The sequence below is a fragment of the Helianthus annuus genome, chromosome 9, assembly GCF_002127325.2.
Source record: "Helianthus annuus cultivar XRQ/B chromosome 9, HanXRQr2.0-SUNRISE, whole genome shotgun sequence".
In the NCBI taxonomy this organism is placed as follows: Eukaryota; Viridiplantae; Streptophyta; class Magnoliopsida; order Asterales; family Asteraceae; genus Helianthus; species Helianthus annuus.
Genome location: NC_035441.2, coordinates 168,640,562 through 168,659,482, shown reverse-complemented (window position 1 = coordinate 168,659,482; position 18,921 = coordinate 168,640,562). Strand labels below are relative to the sequence as shown.

At 36.3% G+C, this 18,921-nt stretch overlaps 1 protein-coding gene across 2 annotated transcripts; it reads left to right on the top strand.

The window, feature by feature from the left end:
* Positions 1–2,273: 2,273 nt before the first annotated feature.
* On the top strand, positions 2,274–11,473 carry LOC110879533 (ent-kaurene oxidase). 2 transcript variants are annotated; one of them, XM_035977834.1, is made up of 8 exons: positions 2,281–2,303; positions 2,412–2,581; positions 9,002–9,162; positions 9,273–9,434; positions 9,526–9,666; positions 10,236–10,490; positions 10,583–10,939; positions 11,024–11,473. In XM_035977834.1, exons 2-8 carry the CDS (start codon positions 2,431–2,433, stop codon positions 11,330–11,332), a joined length of 1,536 nt encoding a protein of 511 aa, XP_035833727.1. In that variant the 5' UTR covers positions 2,281–2,303; positions 2,412–2,430; the 3' UTR covers positions 11,333–11,473. The 2 variants fall into 2 exon arrangements, with proteins under 2 accessions (XP_021983693.1, XP_035833727.1); XM_022128001.2 differs by having other exon boundaries at positions 2,274–2,581.
* Positions 11,474–18,921: the final 7,448 nt, after the last annotated feature.

The following is an 18,921-nucleotide window of genomic DNA, read 5'->3' as shown; positions in this document are numbered from 1 at the left end:
ATTTTTTGTACTACATTTTTTGTGCTATATTTTTTTTACTAGATTTTTTGTGATAGATTTTTTTGTACTAGATTTTTTTTTATGTTTAAAAAAAAAAACAAAAGGGGTGCCACATGTTATTTTCACTCCTATTTATAAGAACCAAAATGCCCTTCATTCCTACTTATTAGAAATGACACATGTAATCATAACAATATTTCTTAGACTATTTAGGCAAAATCCACTTTTTAATGGATTATTTCTATAGAAAACAATCTTAACCCTTGATGATATTAATTTAATAACTAAAACTAACTAAACGACAATTTAGCAAATACTTAAAGTTTAGTAAACATCTAGAAGATGTGGAGGGTGGTTAACTTTTTCAAGTTTGGTCCGTTTTTTAAACTTTTATAACCTTTTTATAGCTTATTATTCCATATATTAATAAGCAACTTATACATGCATTATCACTTGTACCTTTGGCTTAGAGAGTGATTCAAAAAAAAAAAAAAAACTTGATTTTTCCACTTCTAACCCAAACATTTCATACTTTACATTTTAACCCCTTTTCATTTTTTTTACTTTTAACCTAAGTTTTCCATCTTTTATAATTTAACACAACACTTTATTATCTACAACTTTCGTACCCCATACTATTTATCTTTTGCGTCGTTCTAAATTTTGCGAGTTAACATGTTGTAGCGTGCATGTGAGGTTCAACGTTTTTGCTCTATTTTTTCATATATGACTGACCCGTCGCAACGCGTCCATTTTCCCCTTTTGAAAAGTTCGCCGCAACGGGTGGGTCGTAGATCGACTAAGTTCTTATTTTCTACGTTTTACGTTTCTGGTTAATTTCTTCGTATTGAGACACTATAACGGGTGTGTGTGGTTCAACGATTTTAGTCTGCTTTTCGTTCAGTGTAATTTTTACCATTTTATCTATTTTATTTTTACGATGTTGAGAGTCAATGTGGTTGTGGCATTGGTGCTACTTGGCACGATTTTACGAACGTTTTTAACCTATTAAATTTTTTACTAATTTTTTGCTTCGGTTTACCCCTATACTTCCTTTACTTTAAAATTATATTTTACGTGCATATTTTATGTACGGGTATGTGTAAATATGATTTCTTCTACATTCCGACGTAAACTTTTTTATAGGCGAGTCAGGTCAAATATAATACGTTTTCGTTTAAAGAAACCATTTTTACGTGCATATTTCTAGGTACGTTTTCGTATAAAGTTATGATTGTTCGATATGAATTCCATTTACTTTACGTTTGACCCAATCACAATGCTTATACAGGTTACACCGAGTTTAACTGGACACGTCGAAATGTGTGTTTTCATATGATTAATGTATCATATAACGTCTGGACTAATCAATTCAATGTTTACGATGTACCTGCGCCGCAACGCGGGCGGGTCTTAACCCTAGTTATATTTAAAAAGTTCTATATCATAAAATCGAGCACGTTTTTCTCTTTAATATTATTAACGTATTTAATAAATGCGAAAAGCATTGTAGACCACACATTTTTTTCAAGCAAAAATGCAATAAAAATGCAATTTATTCTAGCTAAATTGCCCATTTATTATACATATATGTATATGCATATTTAAAACTGTAAAAAAAGTATTGTATATCTACGTTTAATAATGTACATATATATTTATAAATGTGTGTCGATGATTCTACATATGTGTATATAAAGAAATATTATAAAACTGTTTTTTACTCTACATATGTGTAAATATGTGTTCCAAATTGAAAAATAAATATCGTACTTATATGTTTAATAATATACATGTGTATAATTTAAAAATTGACAATATACACATATTTAAAATTAAAAATTGATAATATACATACGTGTATAACTAAAAAAAACTTTAAAAATGTACGATTAGTTGTATATTTTTTTCTTCGATTTGAGAAAACGTGTAGTACATAATGATTTTCACGTTTTTTCAATTAGAATGTATTACTAAGGATCCATATCCTAAATATATAACACAAATGCAAATAAAATAAATACAAAGTGACATGAGTATAATAAAAAAATTATATTTCGTTCAAAAAAAAGTATATATAATACAACTGCTAACAAATTTTGAAAAGATTGAATATCCTTAAGAAACAGTACGAAATAAAGGCATCATGTACTAAAAAGTTTCGATATTTTCAGCTTTAGGTAGCTCCTTTTTTTCTTTTTAATAAAAGTGTCGTTATTAAGAAAAACGACAAAAAGAAAACTGTTTATTAGTTATTGAACCGGAGTGTATCTTTGAAGTTGGAAGCCCAGATTTCAAAAAGAGTAAAAGAATCAAGGACCCACATCACAGTGGATCTTTGCCTGATCAATATTATATATGAACCCACTTTCACACCCCTAACTCACTTGTCTTCTTGCTCTTTACTATAGGAAAACAAAATAAGGCCGGATGGATGTGCAAACGGCGGGATCAGCGGCAGTAGCATTCGGTGGCCCAGCGTTGGCCGTTGCCGGTGGTGTTTCTTTATTGTTCCTCAAAAGTTTTCTTTCGCATCAAGTCGGTGGTGGTAGTAATCCCAGTCAGCTACCTGTTGTTCCTGGTACTCTCTCTCTCCTATGAAGTTTGCATTTGTAAATTTCGTAACTTTGAATGTGTTTCTTAAAATAAGTTTCAACATTTTGTTATAAATTCGACGGTGTTGTGGACATGTCACATGTGCACTAATGCTTTTAGTGGCGAAGCATAAAATTTTTCACTAGGGGTCGGAAGTCACAAAATCTAAAAATTTTATTTTAAGTAATTTTTTTTTTATAAAATCGGGGGTCGAAAACGTATACACCTAAAAAATTCTATACGAAACGTACATACATAACACTACTGAGCGAAAAGTTCGGGGGTCGGGCGCCTCTGGCCCCTTGAAATCTGCGCAACGGAGTGCTTTCACACCTTTCACCTTTCTGGTAGATGTATTATAAGAGCATTAAATGTGAAAGATTAAGTAAAAAAAACGATAAAAGAGATTGAAATGGTGAGTGAACGGTAAATGATTGGTTTTATATCCAAAGGTAAAAGGATAATTTGATACTACTTAAGTGAAAAAAAACTAATTGTAAGCATTTCGACCGAAAGTGAAGAAGAAAACACTAACCATGGGGGATTTAATCCAACTAACTGCATTAGCATTTGGACCAAAAGTGAAAAGAAAAAACATCAACCATGGGAGACTTAATCCAACGTAAAAAAAAAAAAAAAAAAAAAAAAAAAAAAAAAAAAAAAAAAAAAAAAAAAAAACTTCAAGAACGAAAGACAAGATTGTGAAAAAAAAACCATAGGGACCATTTATGTAACTTACTCTTTTCAACTATTTTGTTATAAATTCGACACTTAAGGCTTTATGTTGTGGATTTGTGGTGGGGTGAAGGTGAAAAAAGTATTATCACGTAGACGTCACATGTGTACGGATGGTTTCACCTTTTACCTTTCGCCTATGTATGTTGTAAGAATATGGAATGTGATAAGGTGAGCAACAAAATTGAAAAATAGAAATGGTGTGTTAAAAATAATGATAGGTTTGTATTAGTTATTAACTAACAATAACTAAATTGGTCAAATTGATCCCATGCCCACGGATACCTCCACCATTTTGCCCTTTGGCCCCTTTATAGCCCTACCTAGACTGTATTTGCGACCATGCTGCTACCTTGACACGCCCCTTACACCCAACCAAAATGCATCTACTAAACCATAGCTTAGTACTAAGTCGTCGGCCTAAATAGACTGTTAAGGTGGATGGAGTCGTCCCGTTTTTACCAAATCCCCCTCCCCCGATGCTACGTCAACGCTAAATCGACTTTCTTCCTAATTTCTTTAGATTGTGGGAAACTGTCCCAGTTTTCCCCATTGTCATATTTCACATTTAAATAACATAAAATATGTGTGTATACATGTAGGATGTGTGTTGAATAACTGAGGATTGGTGAGTAATCACCGATTTGTGGTTAAAAAAAAAAAAAGACATGGAACCGGGGTTGGTATGCCCTGCCGGGGCGCACCTACACCGGCTTTCACTGGGCTAGACTATGAACACCCTTAAATAAACCTAGGCAATACCTACTAAACAAGAAAAAAATATGTAGTTTTGAATAACTTTAAATTGTGGTTTCGTGATATAGCTTTTGATTTTATTGTTCTTATTTTAAAAGCCAATCCTATCATTAATCCCAAATCAGAAGTTTCATTGCATAACTAGCATCTATTTGTATATTAGTTTACTATCTTATAGATTACACATGGTTGTATAATAAAAAATTATATAATTCAAAATCTTGTAAAAAAAACTTTAAATACCAAATTGAACCATACACAACCCTAAAATCAATACTATGATTATAAAAGCTCATTTATGTCATACATCAAATTACATTAATCTAATAAAACACTATAAAACAAATTTGTTGGACCGGCCACTTTTCTAATTGTTCAAATATTTGTGTGCCAAACAGTACAAATTTGTTGGACCGGCTACTTTACTTTTACAAAACAAGTCCGACCAAATTTGTTAATCGTTAGAGATATTAACAAATTTTAAAGTAGGATCGTCGAGGACATCATGTATTTGAAAATACATGAAAAGCTTATTCAGTATCAGAACAAATGTTATTAGGTTACAGTGTAGATACTTATTAGGTAATATGTGGTTTATATAAATCACACCATTGTAATCCTAAATTACAACTTAACGAAATACAATCACAATTTCACACCACAATTTGGTATAAGAGCTAGGTTACCCTAGCTAAGGCAGTGTTAGGTAATCTACCCTCCTACTATCTTTCTATTTTTAAAGCTCCAATTAAAGTGATTAAAACTTTGGAAGGCATTCGCCGTGACTTTGTTTGGGGTAACACGGGATCGAGAAGTAAGATGAGGTGGGTGGCCTGGAGTAAGGTCCAAGCTCACAAGCGCTTGGGCGGCCTTGGGTTGGGTGAGATTCGGACTCTTAATTGGGCCCTCCTCCTGAAATGGAGAGAGATATAAAGACCATCCGAAACAGGTTTGGGCGAGTATTATTAGAGCTACTCATGGTACTCCAGGTAATGTCTCAGATATCTCTTTAAAACATGATATGGATGGAAATTGGAAGGAATCTTGTTGGTTATAAAAGAGATCGAGAAGGCAGGGGTTATAGGGGTGGATGCGCTGGGCTTGGGAGATGAAAATGGGTCTTTTTCGGTTGCAAAATTCAGGTGGAAAGTGGCTGAATATTTGGGCAGCAGAGTAAAGGCTGAAGGTTTCTGCTGGAATGCTTGGATCTCGTGTAAAGTGCTTTTTTTTTTGTCTGGAAATTGTCCCTGGATAGCATAGCAACAAAAGTCGCTGTTGCGCAAAGTGGTGTGTGTGTGTGTCGGATACACGGTGCAGCTTATGCGGGTATGGAGAAGAGTCCATCGACCAGCTTTGTAGATTCATGTGTTTTGGTGAGGGCGGTTTGGTGGCACATATGCATTTGGATTAAGATCTCCGTCTTTTTACGACCTCCATCGTTCAAAGATTTGATGGATAGCATTGGGAAGCTCAAAGGGTCGCGGGAATGGAGGAAGGTCTTTGCTGTGATCTTCCATGCCACATTATGGCGGATTTGGAAAGCTCGTAATGCTTTGCTCTTTGATAAAATTCTTTTCAAAGTTACCAAAGTGGTGGAGGACATTAAAGAGGAATCGTTCATGTGGGTGATGTTTAGATCTAAATTTCATACTTTAGATTGGGAGAGATGGCGAGATTTTAATGCTAGAGACATCATTTTGGGAATCCCTAACACCGGCGCCGATTTTACCGACAACAAACAACCCTGCGTTTTTTCCAGAAAAACATATACACAATCATCACCTACCCAAATTGGTTACTTTCTCCCGCATTCCTTTCTCGAAACTCCCTACCCGAACTGGTCGTTGTCCCGGGTGAGGTAAGGGGTTCCCAATTGTGTTGGCCCAGACTTATGATCATCATCATTATGATGAATCATTGAATACTTGACAGCGGAATCGTTTGACATGTTTGAACAATTGATTATACGAAATTGAATGAATGGACAAAGCAATAACAGAATGTAATTGATTGTCTTGGTACCATACAATGTTGCCGGTCCCTTGTTATCTATACATAGGAATGTGGCGGTTAAATGTGGCGGGAAAACTGTCATCGGACAGTTTTCGAATTATCTTGCTTATCACCCGCCACAACTTATCACTTTGATCCGAGTTCTAAGTTATACGAATATATATACAGTTACATATCATAAATAATTAAGTTTAATAAGTCTATTCTATCACTTCCCCCTAAACTTAATTACGTTTAGCAGCAAACTTGAGAACACTTTCGTTGGCTTCTTCGACGGCTTTCCGTGCCTGATTAAAATTGAACTTCCTTCGCTTCTTTTGCATGTTCCATGCACCTTCCCAATCGTTGCCCGCATAAAGTGCATAATGATCCATTGCAGTCACATCCTTGATTACTTCTGCACTAGCACTCCTTCCATGGCTGCATTCTGGTGCTACTTCTTTTTCCTTCATTCTTTCTAAATCGCCTGCTCTCTCCTGTACATCTTTAAACCTGTAATAGTAAACTAAAACATCCAAGTACATGGCATAAACTACTCCCATGTACTTTCCATCCTTATACTCGTAACCCAAGTCTTTGGCAATTATCGGCCAGAGATTGTCTTCGGTCACGCTGCTGTATCCACTGTCTCTTTCTACAATCATATAAAGACTTAACAAGTCTATTCTTCTGTTTTCTATCGTCACCGGTGGTATTGGTCTTGTGGTTATCCCCAAGAAGACTGTGATGAACCATGATACCATCTCCTCGAACTTCTTCTCTAATTCATGTTTGTAATGAAATACAAACTTCCCATCTTCTAACATGTTTAACAGATTTTTGCAATCATTGAAATCCTTGAAATCCAAGGCCCTTATAATCATCACACTCCAATCCGTTTCACAAGAAGAGACATGTAGATCTTCGAAGTAAGAATTCAGATATTCTTCCTTATATTTTTCATTTACATCATTCAAACTTATCACCTTTTGCTTTTATTTTAGACCCAATTCATCTTCCTTGGACAACCCCGTGATTTCATTTACGGTATTAACTATCGGAGGGGAGAACATGGGAAAGATCTTGCAAGTATCTCCGACCTTTTTGACCGTGAATCCTTGCAAGGTCAATTGATTCATACTAAGAACATTCCTGTCTAGTTCAGGCGTGTATAAAACGCTTTGAATCGATGATCTTTCATTATTTGACTTAACTTCTACAACCCCTATGCCCCGCATAAAGATAAATTCATTTTCCCCTGAATTTGTTTCAACCCCCACTAAATGTTTTATTCGTTTAAAAACATTTATGTTACCGGCATAGTGTTGTGAAAAAGAATTACTGACATACCATATGTCTCCCCACATACCGCCTTCGGTTCCGGTCACTATCAATTCGTTCCGATCATCTGCAAACACCTTTTGATTTCGAATTCCTGCATTTACCGCTTGACTTATCAGTTGTGAATTTTCATCATTTTCTTTCGATTTACATTCGTAAATGTAATGCCCTGGACGATGACAGTAAAAACACAATCTTGTTCTTGGATTTCTTTTCTGCAACTTGACTTGTTCTTCATGACAGTGTTGACACGGGAAGGATTGTCGAAGTGGCTCTGATACCACTTGTTGGCACAGACTTATGATCATCATCATCATTATGATGAATCATTGAATACTTGACAGCGGAATCGTTTGACATGTTTGAACAATTGATTATACGAAATTGAATGAATGGACAAAGCAATAACAGAATGTAATTGATTGTCTTGGTACCGAACAATGTTGCCGGTCCCTTGTTATTTATACATAGGAATGTGGCGGTTAAATGTGGCGGGAAAACTGTCATCGGACAGTTTTCGAATTATCTTGCTTATCACCCGCCACAACTTATCACTTTGATCCGAGTTCTAAGTTATACGAATATATATACAGTTACATATCATAAATAATTAAGTTTAATAAGTCTATTAGCATTGGGAAGCTCAAAGGGTCGCGGGAATGGAGGAAGGTCTTTGCTGTGATCTTCCATGCCACATTATGGCGGATTTGGAAAGCTCGTAATGCTTTGCTCTTTGATAAAATTCCTTTCAAAGTTACCAAAGTGGTGGAGGACATTAAAGAGGAATCGTTCATGTGGGTGATGTTTAGATCTAAATTTCATACTTTAGATTGGGAGAGATGGCGAGATTTTAATGCTAGAGACATCATTTTGGGAATCCCTAACACCGGCGCCGATTTTACCGACAACAAACAACCCTGCGTTTTTTCCAGAAAAAACATATACACAATCATCACCTACCCAAATTGGTTACTTTCTCCCGCATTCCTTTCTCGAAACTCCCTACCCGAACTAGTCGTTGTCCCGGGTGAGGTAAGGGGTTCCCAATTGCAAAACAGTGAATGCCCCGGATGGCCTTACGTATTTGTGAAGGGATGTTGAAATTACCCAAAAAAAAGAAAGAAAAAAAATCGGTCATGTTTAGAGATAAAGTTGCTATTGGAAGATATTTTAATGAGCTTGAGCCCACTTTGATAATGGGCCTATTTGATTGAATTACAAATCTACAACAATTGGTAAAGGAAAACAACCTGGTTTGTGCCTGATTAACAAATCAAACAATTGATACAACTTGGGCTAGACTGGTTTAGTATACTTTTATTTGATTAGGTCAAAATCGCTACCACGCTTAGCTTCCGGGGGAGCATTAGGCACAATGTTAGTAGGTTATAGTGTTGTAACCCTAAAATACAACCTATCTAAATGCAATCACATTTACAAGTCTAAATTTCTAACTAAATCATCCAAGCCAATAATAAAAAAATATAGTTTTTAATCAGCAATGATTAATGTCTTGGAAGAGCCAAAAATAGTTGTGTATCCTGCATATGATGGTGATAATAAATGTAGTTCGAAATTGCAGAGGTTCCAGGGTTGCCAGTATTAGGGAATCTGCTTCAGTTGAAAGAGAAGAAACCATACAAGACTTTTTCAAAATGGGCAGAAACTTATGGCCCTATTTACTCCATTAAAACTGGAGCCAACTCCATGGTTGTCATTAACTCCAATGATCTAGCTAAAGAGGTACTACATTTGTCTGGTGAAAGAATACGTGTTAATATATTGTGTTGATGCCATTAGTTGATTCTATAACCGATGTTATAGTGATATATATCTATCATCCAATGTCATAGGCTTTCGTCACCAGATTCAACTCGATTACATCAAGAAAGCTTTCAAAGGCATTGACGATCCTTACTGCCGATAAAGCCATGGTAGCAATGAGTGATTATGACGACTATCACAAGACTGTAAAACGAAACATACTCGCTAGTATCCTAGGACCAGCTGCTCTGGTAGGTGCTCAATATTATATAAACCTTAAATATATGTTGTTGTTCGTACCTTTTAGGCTAAATCACAAATTTTAACGTTGAATAATGGCAGAAGAAGCACCGAATCCATAGAGACACCTTGGGAGAAAATCTATCAAAAAAACTTCATGATCTGGCACCAAATTCTGCTCAAGAAGCAATAAACCTCCGGAAGATTTTCCAATCTGAACTTTTCACATTAGCATTAAAACAAGTGAGTACTTCTGAGCCTTATTTTTTTTTTCAATCCAAAAGAAGTATGCATGATTGATAACCTGACGTAGAACTTCAGCATTAAAAGACCGATATAGAATTCTCAAAGAAAGTTAGTTAATTTTTTAATTCCTAAGCTATTATGTATGAGATGCTCTTTTGTAGGGAATTCTAAATTTCGCTGCGTTGCCAATTTTTTTAAATTAAAAATTGAATATTGAAATCAAAACTATAAATACACACTAAGTCTTGTCAATCAACGATTTACACGTTTTAGGCCGTAATGAGTGAAGCTTGCAAAATTTGGGGAACAATTTTGGTTGGCCAAAAGGAAACCCTAATGGATGGAATTTGGGTATGATGAACGGGCCAAACTGCTAGTGATGACCGGCTCGTCGAGACCTTTCCATTCACTGGTTATGGGCACCACAACTACAATCCTACACCGTATTATGGATGTTTGAATTTTGGGCCCTTTCTGCCTTGTTTTCTTTGTCCAACCGGTCTAAATAAGAGTTTGTCAACCTTTAGAGCAACAATCAACATAAACATAATTATATTAATTTGCAGACATTTGGGAGGGATATCGAAAGCATTTATGTGCGTGATCTTGGAACCACAATGACAAGAGATGAGGCCTTTGATGTTTTGGTGCTTGACCCGATGATGGGTGCCATAGAAGTTGACTGGAGAGACTTCTTCCCGTATCTCTCTTGGATCCCAAATGAAAACTTCGAAACGAAAATCAAACAAATGTATATACGAAGAGAGGCTGTAATGAAAGCACTTATTCAAGAACATAAAAAGAAAACACAATCCGAAGAGGTAAATCAGTAAATCATACCACTTCATTATCTCATTATGATTCATTAATCGAATATTATGATAACCTAGCTTATGTTTTCCTTACAAGTCAGAATCTAAATTGCTACATCGATTACTTGCTGTCTGAAGCAAAAGAGTTAACCGAAAAACAACTCATAATGTCACTCTGGGAACCGATTATCGAAACAGCAGACACTACTATGGTCACCACAGAATGGGCAATGTATGAACTTGCAAAAAACCCCAAGAAGCAGGCGCGTCTATATGAAGAAATCCAAAGTGTTTGCGGGTCAGAAAAGATCACAGAGGAGAAGTTGTGTAAGATGCCATACTTAGCAGCTGTTTTTCATGAAACTTTGAGAGTGCATAGTCCTGTTCCGATAATCCCATTAAGATATGTGCACGAGAACACAGAGATTGGAGGTTACCATGTTCCTTCTGGGACTGAGGTTTGTTTAGATGCCCCTCAAACTATCAATAAAAACATGAATTAATCTTCATTTTTGGCTAAAGTTATATGATATGTTTTACAGCTCGCTATAAACATTTACGGGTGTAATATGGAGCGTGAAATCTGGGAGGATCCTGAACACTGGAACCCAGAAAGATTTCTTGCAGAAAAAGAACCCATTGATTTGCAAAGAACAATGGCGTTTGGAGGGGGGAAAAGAGTTTGTGCTGGGGCTATGCAGGCTATGTTGATTGCGTGTGTGTCCATTGGGAGAATGGTGCATGAGTTCGAGTGGAGCCTTAAAGATGACTCGGGAGAAGATATTAATACTCTTGGCCTCACAACACAGAAACTTAATCCGATGCTTGCGGTTATTAAGCCCCGAAACTAAAAATATGTATCTATGTTATGCGTGTCTTCATAATTTATGTCGGGAAGTATGCTTTTGAAGTGATGATACTCAATCCTAAGCAAAAAACAAATATCTCAGTTATATTAACATTCACATTTCTATATATGTGTCTATTTTATATCTATACTTCTATATCTATAATATACATGGATGTAAAACAAGGTCTTTGAGGCCGAGTACTTCCTGAGTAATCGCTACAAGCTAGGTTGCTGATGTGACTTTCTTGTCTAATTACTCGGAATCGAACAAACTCAGTCAACCTCGACAGAATCGGATTTAGTAGGTCAACTCAGGCCAAATTATTTCATATATAAATAAGCAAATTTTTTGTGCATAACAACTTGTAATATGTGCTTTGTGAGTTTTTCAAAAAAAAACTTTCTTTTTTAATTTTAATCCAAAGGTTTTTAACTTTTACAATTTTAACACTACATAATTTGTTTTTTTTTAGCTTTAACCCAAACTTTTCATTATTTTTAACCTAAAAGTTTTTACCTTTTGCAATTTTAACCCTACATAATTTGTTTTTTTAACTTTAACCCAAAACTTTTCATTATTTTGCAATTTAACTTCACAACTTTTGTCACTTTGGCAAATTTTCGTTTTACGTATAGTTCTTAATTTTTCGAGTTAATACGACGCAACGTACAAGTGTGGTTCAACTTTTTTATGTTTTGTTTCAAATTTTGCAAGTTAATACGACGCAACGTACATGTGTGGTTCAACGTTTTTACCTCTATTTTTCCATGTTTGACAGGTTCGTCGCAACACGCAAACCCTAGGTCGAGTCAGTGTTGGTGGTCGATAACGGTTGTGTGACATTAGTACTATTTGACACCGTTTTACGCCCCGTCGCAACGCGGCGTGTGATTTGGGGGTTTTCCAAAGAAAAAATCGTTATGCATCTGGTTGTCGTAACCTTGGCTTTGGGGGTTTCCAAAAAAAAAAATGATTTTTTTACTTTTCACCCAAAAGTATTTCATAAATTACTTTTAACCTGAAACTATTTGTTTTTTACTTTTAACCCAAAACTTTTTATCTTTTGCAATCTATCCTCACAAATTTTTTTTTTACTTTCAACTTTGGTCCTTTACAGTTTTCATTTTCCACAGATTTTTCGCTTTATGCTTGGTTCTAAATTTTGTGCCTTAACACATCGCAACGTGCGTCTTTTGTTTAACTTTTTTACGTTTCGTTCTAAATTTTGCGAGTTAACATGACGCAACATGCGTGTGTGGGTGAATGTTTTTACATCATCTATTTTTCCCATTTGACAGGTTTAACATAACGTGCGAGTCCTAGATCTACTTAGTCATAACTAAAGAATCCCCGCCGCATTGCGGCGGGTCTCAATTCTAGTTTGATTTAAAAACATTAAACATAATTTTTATATCTATTGTATTAAAGAATGAATATCATTTTTAAACGAATGAATATCAACGATTGAAATACTTTATTATTTGAACATGTATTTTTTTCATTTACATTGATATTCACATATTTTGTTATAAATATTAGTAAATTTATGTTTTTTTTGACATATATAAAATTTTTGGAAAACTAATTTCTTTATAATTTAACATGTACGAGTACTCCCAGAGGACTCTCCGCCCAGAACGAGTACTCTCAACCCGGTCGACCGACTAAGGAGCGCATAACGGCTTTTGCAACCATGATACTTTTTAATAAAAAAAAAAACTATGGGGACACGTATCATCTATTGGAAGCATCTACATTTTGGTTATACTGTCTCTCTCGTACTTAATTATGGATATTTAGTTTTTAGGATAAATTACACATTTTGTCTTTTATCATAACACCATTTTGCAGGCGGTGTCATTTTCAACGAATTTTGACAGGTTTTGCCCTTTACAAAGAATTTTGTTGCACGTTACGTTGTTTAGCTTTAACCCAATTAGATTTTCTTGTTAAATATCGTTACCCAAGTGTACTTTAGTTTTTTTCCTCCTTTATTTAATATTATTTAAAAATAAAACAGGACATTTTTAAGATTTATTATTATTATTATTATTAATATTATATATAACTCTTTTTCTCTCTCTGTACCACTCTCTCTATCTCTCTTTCTCTCTCTCTCTCTCTCTCTCTCTCTCTCTCTCTCTCTCTCTCTCTACCTCACCCTCTCTCACAGACATTCAGATCTCATCACCACCTTCCACCTCAAACATCGTCAACCGATCATCACCACCATTAACCCACCTGCCATCGCCACCACCATCAACCCGCCACCACTCTCAACCCACCAGCCATCAACACACCTAGCACCACCACCACCACCACCACCACCAAAAACACCCACCATCCCCCACCCACACCATCTGCCACCGTCCTCCACCCTCCCACCACCACCACCACAACCACTCCGTCGCCGCCCACCGCACCCTAACCAATCACCCACAAACACCTAGCCACCACCGTCCACCCAACAGCCTGATCCACGTAAGCCTTCACTGCCACCTTCCACCCTCTCTCCGGCCACCACCAACCCCACCTCAGTCTTCACCGCCACCACCCACCCTACTTCGACCTTCACTGCCACCACCCAACCTCTCTCCGGCCAACACAACCCACTTTCTCTACCTTCTTTCTCATCCTCGTTTCACTCTTTTCCACTCGGCTGCAAAAAGTTATCCGGTGGGGGGTTTTAGAGAGAGAAAGTCCGGTTTTAGAGAGAGAAAACGAAGAAGACGACTGGGTTTTATGTTGATTAAAATATTAAAAATGAAGAATAATTATGATAATTGTTTTTATGACTGATTTCTATTTTTTTAAATATACAATATGTTAAATAATAAAAAAAATAGGTGGTACTAAAAATTCAAAGTTAATATCCGGTTAAAAGAAATAGCTTTTTAAATTAACTTAAAACGTCATTAAAAAATTAACTTTACAAAATTTATAACTATCAAGTCAATATTCATTTTTTAAATACATTTGTTGAAGTTTGTATATGTTAACATATTACATTATATTTTATTCTATTAGCAAAATATACGGGTTTTCTAAACCGTTCAATACATATATTTTTTTTTAAACATAACTTTTTATTACTAATTATATAAAATTAAATTTATCAATTTGTATGATATACGAAATTATAACCTAATTGAAACGTATATAGAAAAATAACCAACACTTCGATAGGCGACCTCCCCTCATATGATTTACTAATGTGGTTATTATACGCATTATTGTCTTTTCAAACGTAAGTACCAATAGTTCATTGACACATGTTATACACATCATCTGGCGTTTGATTACGTTGTCTCTTTTGTATTACATGTAAAATAATATATGTTTTGTTTTCAAACTAGTGCACTCCGCGCTTCACGACATGTATTCGGTTTCGATTTGTTATGGTACCAGCACTCGCTATAGCGAACAAAAAAGAAATATTGAGGCATGTTCAGTTCGTAAAAAGTATTTTAAAAGTAAATAAAAGATATTTATTCAGTATCAACTTAACTAAAAAATGCCTTTTATGAAATATCAATATTTTTCGTATTCAACTAACAATACAACTATATATTAATGATATGACGATGGCTGCAAATTGTAATAACATTGAATCCGTATTGAATAATTATAACTTAAACTTAAACTTATTCATATATTTCATAGTGGCAGAGAGGCAATTCAATCTCTATTTGTGTCACTTTGGTGGATTAGGTAATAATAGATATAGCAGAGATGTCAAGTTTTATCTTGAGCCTACCTGGGTTTTCGTCCCACCATGTGTTACGCCAGAGAGTGTTCATGTGGCACCCGAGGAAAATCCACAGTCATCCTGATCTAACACTCTGCCGCTTTAGATTACTTATCAAATTTCGGGACGAAATTTCTTTCAAGTTGGGGATGATGTGACAACCCGACATTTCAAGGTCTTTCCTCTACGCATCACTTGTTTCACAATCCTGTTTTCACAATTCATTTTATGTTGTATCATGTGCAGTATATATGAATGATTAAAGTATTGTTATGTTTGGTTGTTGCATGAAAACTTAGGAGTTGTTTAATGTTTAACGTATTCATGTTTCTTAACTTTGGGCCGCGCACCACACTCATATCGATGAAGAACTCAAGTCGACGAAGAACTGGTTCTTCGTTGACTGTCTTTGACGTAGAACTAGGGTTCTTCGTCACAACAATTCCTTGACGAAGAAGGTTCTTCGCCAAGAGGTCTTTCGCCAAAAGGGCTATCGGCCCAGGTTCATTCGTGGCCCAGAATGGGCCCGACTATTATTCTGTTTGCATAATCTCTCATAACCTGCAAACGTAAACACAAAACCCTAAAGTTCTCTCTCCCTATCCTCTCTGTGCGACGGTAGTTTTGGGATCTCGAAGCCTTTTCATCTTGAATAAACTAATCACTTCGGTATCACGGTTAGTGTTCATCATTGTTAGTTGCTAGAATCTTGATGTTGTGACTTTATGTAAAACTAGGGTTTCATCTATAAGATCGTAAATCTAGAATATGTGAATGATTATGGTGTTGGATTATGTTGGAATTAGTGATTAGAAACTCTGTAATCGATGACTGTATGTACGTAATTTTGATTTCGTATGCAACTGATGATTTGTTTGATTAACAATGATGATCGCATGATAAATTTTTAACTATGGTTTGTATAATAATGAGTGGTGTAATTGTTATGCTTCGAATGAATTGTTAAAAGGTGGATGATTGTTCATAATTAGGGTTCTTGATCATGATTAAAGGTGTCGTTTGATCTGATTGGATAACTGTCTAAATTGTTAGCAACTGTTACGGCTGGAAATAAGGGAAACAAAACCGTCTGTTTAAGTGCAGCGATGAAAGATGTAACAACCCTCCTTAATTTTTTTCGACACACTAAAAATAATTAGAATACCCCTATACGTCCTAAAATACAACCCGTATACGAAAACGGACCTCGAATACCTTTAATATTATAAAAATTAAATAAAACTAGAAAATAAGGTGCTCGCGGGCCGCGTAGCCCTTGGCTACCTCCTACGCGGGGCGCGACGGCCTGGCCACCAGGCTTAACCCGGTGCCGCTACGTGTTGGACTCGTGTCGAAGCTACGTGTCAACTTAGCCAAGCTAGGGCCTACCCTAGCCACCCTCGCGGGCCGCGTAGCCTTCGGCTACTACCTACGCGGGGCGCGACGAAGACGAAATCTGGCCCTATAAATAAGATCGACCAGCTTTCACTTTCCGCCGCTCACACCTTTCTTTCTCTCTCTAAATTCTGCATAGTAAACATAATTTTCGGGTATAATACCCCCTACATAATGAAGTTCTGCCCCGTTGTAAGTATTATAACCCCGGTTACGTATTAGATACGCTGCCCGATTGATCCAGGGTTCCGTAACGGCTGTCGAGGTTCTGCCCAACTTAGTCGTTGGAATGCCGTCTCGGGGAGGGTATTACTAATGTAAATATTCGGTTGTTATACTAACACGTGTGCATTTGTGTAATTTATAGATAATCACCAGGAAACCCTAAAGGAAAACCTAAGACAGCAATGTGAGTAATCTCCCTTTTTTGCAAACTGCTTTTATAAAACCTCACTTAATTAATATTATATTAAACAGTTATTGAGTATTTGTATTCTACAATTATCGTCGGTTTGTCGGGGTTTTGTATACAAAATTTGTTACTACATTGTGAGTAGTAACATAACCACAAGTCAGGTTGACAATACCGTGGGTGGTAATTAAAGTAGATGGAAACAAATTGCGCGACTGCCCCCAATACTGTACAATGGTTTTACTTAACTTGATTAAACTGAGATTCACTCACCAGTATTTCCCACTGACAAAATGTTTTTAAACGCGTTTCAGGTAACAAAATGTGAAAGCCAAATAGAAGCCAGCTGGACAACACTGAAGGTTTGGAAAAGTGGCTATAAAGTTACCTAAAATAAAGAGATGTTTTATTAAATAAAATCGGGTTTATCCCTATAAAGATGTGTGTACTGAAAACTTGGGATTTTTCCCACATGTTTAATATTATGAAAATGTGGTATTTTACTCTGATAAAATATTTCCTAACTACGGTCCTGATGTAATTTCCGCTGCCAAAATGATAAACACCGATACCACTAAAACTGGCCACGGCCGCCCGTTCCCGGGTTGTTAGGAGGCGGGGGTTGTGACAAAAGGTGGTATCAGAGCTAAGCCACTGATTCTCAGCCACAGAAGTGTTCTGCTGACACCAATATATTATTTGAAATGTTAGGAAATTTTCTACGGAACTACGTGCATATCTGTATTTTATTGTTGTGTGTTATTTGACTATTTGTTAGTTTACAGTATGAGCGACCAAGGACCTTTCGACGCCTACCATTAGTTGTCCAGCTCACCTTAGAGTAAAGGCACCTCTTCACAGCCTGCCCTCTCAGGGTATTCAGCTGACAATGAAGATGGGATATTCGTGTTTAAGTCTCAGTCTGAAGAGTCATTCCCTCCTAAAAAGAGAGGATGGTTCAGTAGGGGAGCGCATGAACGTAGGAAAAGAATGAAAAAATTACAACAGCAACGTGTTTAAGCAGTCGCTAAGAGAGAAACAGATGCTCATGCCCAGGATATGTTAAATAGGAGTCTAGCAAACTTCCATATTTTAGCAACTACAGCCGCAGATCCTAACCTGGAGCAACTTATAACACCCAAACCATTACCCTTATTCCCCACCCAACCAATGGAGATTGAAAACAACCTAGAAAATCAAATCTAAATGCATGATTTTAACCCAGAAGAGATACCTAGAATACCAGCACCCAATCCCTTAGACTCAAACTACGACCCGTGGATAGATGACCATAGGGACTACCAGCAACGATACCCAATACCAGAAGACGAACCCATGCCGAATCTAGCAGCCTACCCAGGTTTGGACCCTCTAGATCCCTTCTATGATAGCGATCAATACATTAGAGAAATTCTAGAGAATCCATACCCGTACCAGGAACCCATGCCCTAGTTCCCAAACCCAGTACCAGCACTTGCACCCCCAATGAGTGCAGAAAATGTGCAAGAACTCCAAACTTTCAGTGAGGAGATTTTAGAAAGTAGCGAGAGGATGAGACAGGTTGGAGAACGACTCGTCTGGAAGTATGACCAGCGTAATATAGAGTTCTGGATGAACCCATATCAGTGATGGTGGTGGTAGTAATAATATATATATATAGAGGCCGGTTAACATACAAATACACTAATCGTACATTATGTACGCTACAACAACAACCGTCCGATCATCTCATTTAAAGCGCGTATCAAATTAGGATTAATAAAAAAGAGACCGCCAAGGTTAAAATCGTCAAATTTAAGATCAAAACACCTGATAAACGGCAAAACAAAACCTCAAAAATCATAACGACAAATCCTAAAATCAAAACCAAAAACGAAATTATAACAATTAATCAAAAATCGATCGATTCCTATTCACCAAATCGATCGATTCATATTCACAAATTCTTCTGAGAAAATGAACTTCTGATGAATTTAGAAATTCTGGAAGGACTGACTATTGAAGAAGATGATGCAGAATGTCAAATCATGTGCG

Coding starts and splice junctions, on each gene's coding strand:
- LOC110879533 (XM_022128001.2), top strand. CDS start 2,431: ATGGATGTGCAAACGGCGGGATCAGCGGCAGTAGCATTCGGTGGCCCA. Junction 9,163..9,272: donor CCAATGATCTAGCTAAAGAG/GTACTACATTTG, acceptor CCAATGTCATAG/GCTTTCGTCACCAGATTCAA. Junction 10,940..11,023: donor ATGTTCCTTCTGGGACTGAG/GTTTGTTTAGAT, acceptor TATGTTTTACAG/CTCGCTATAAACATTTACGG.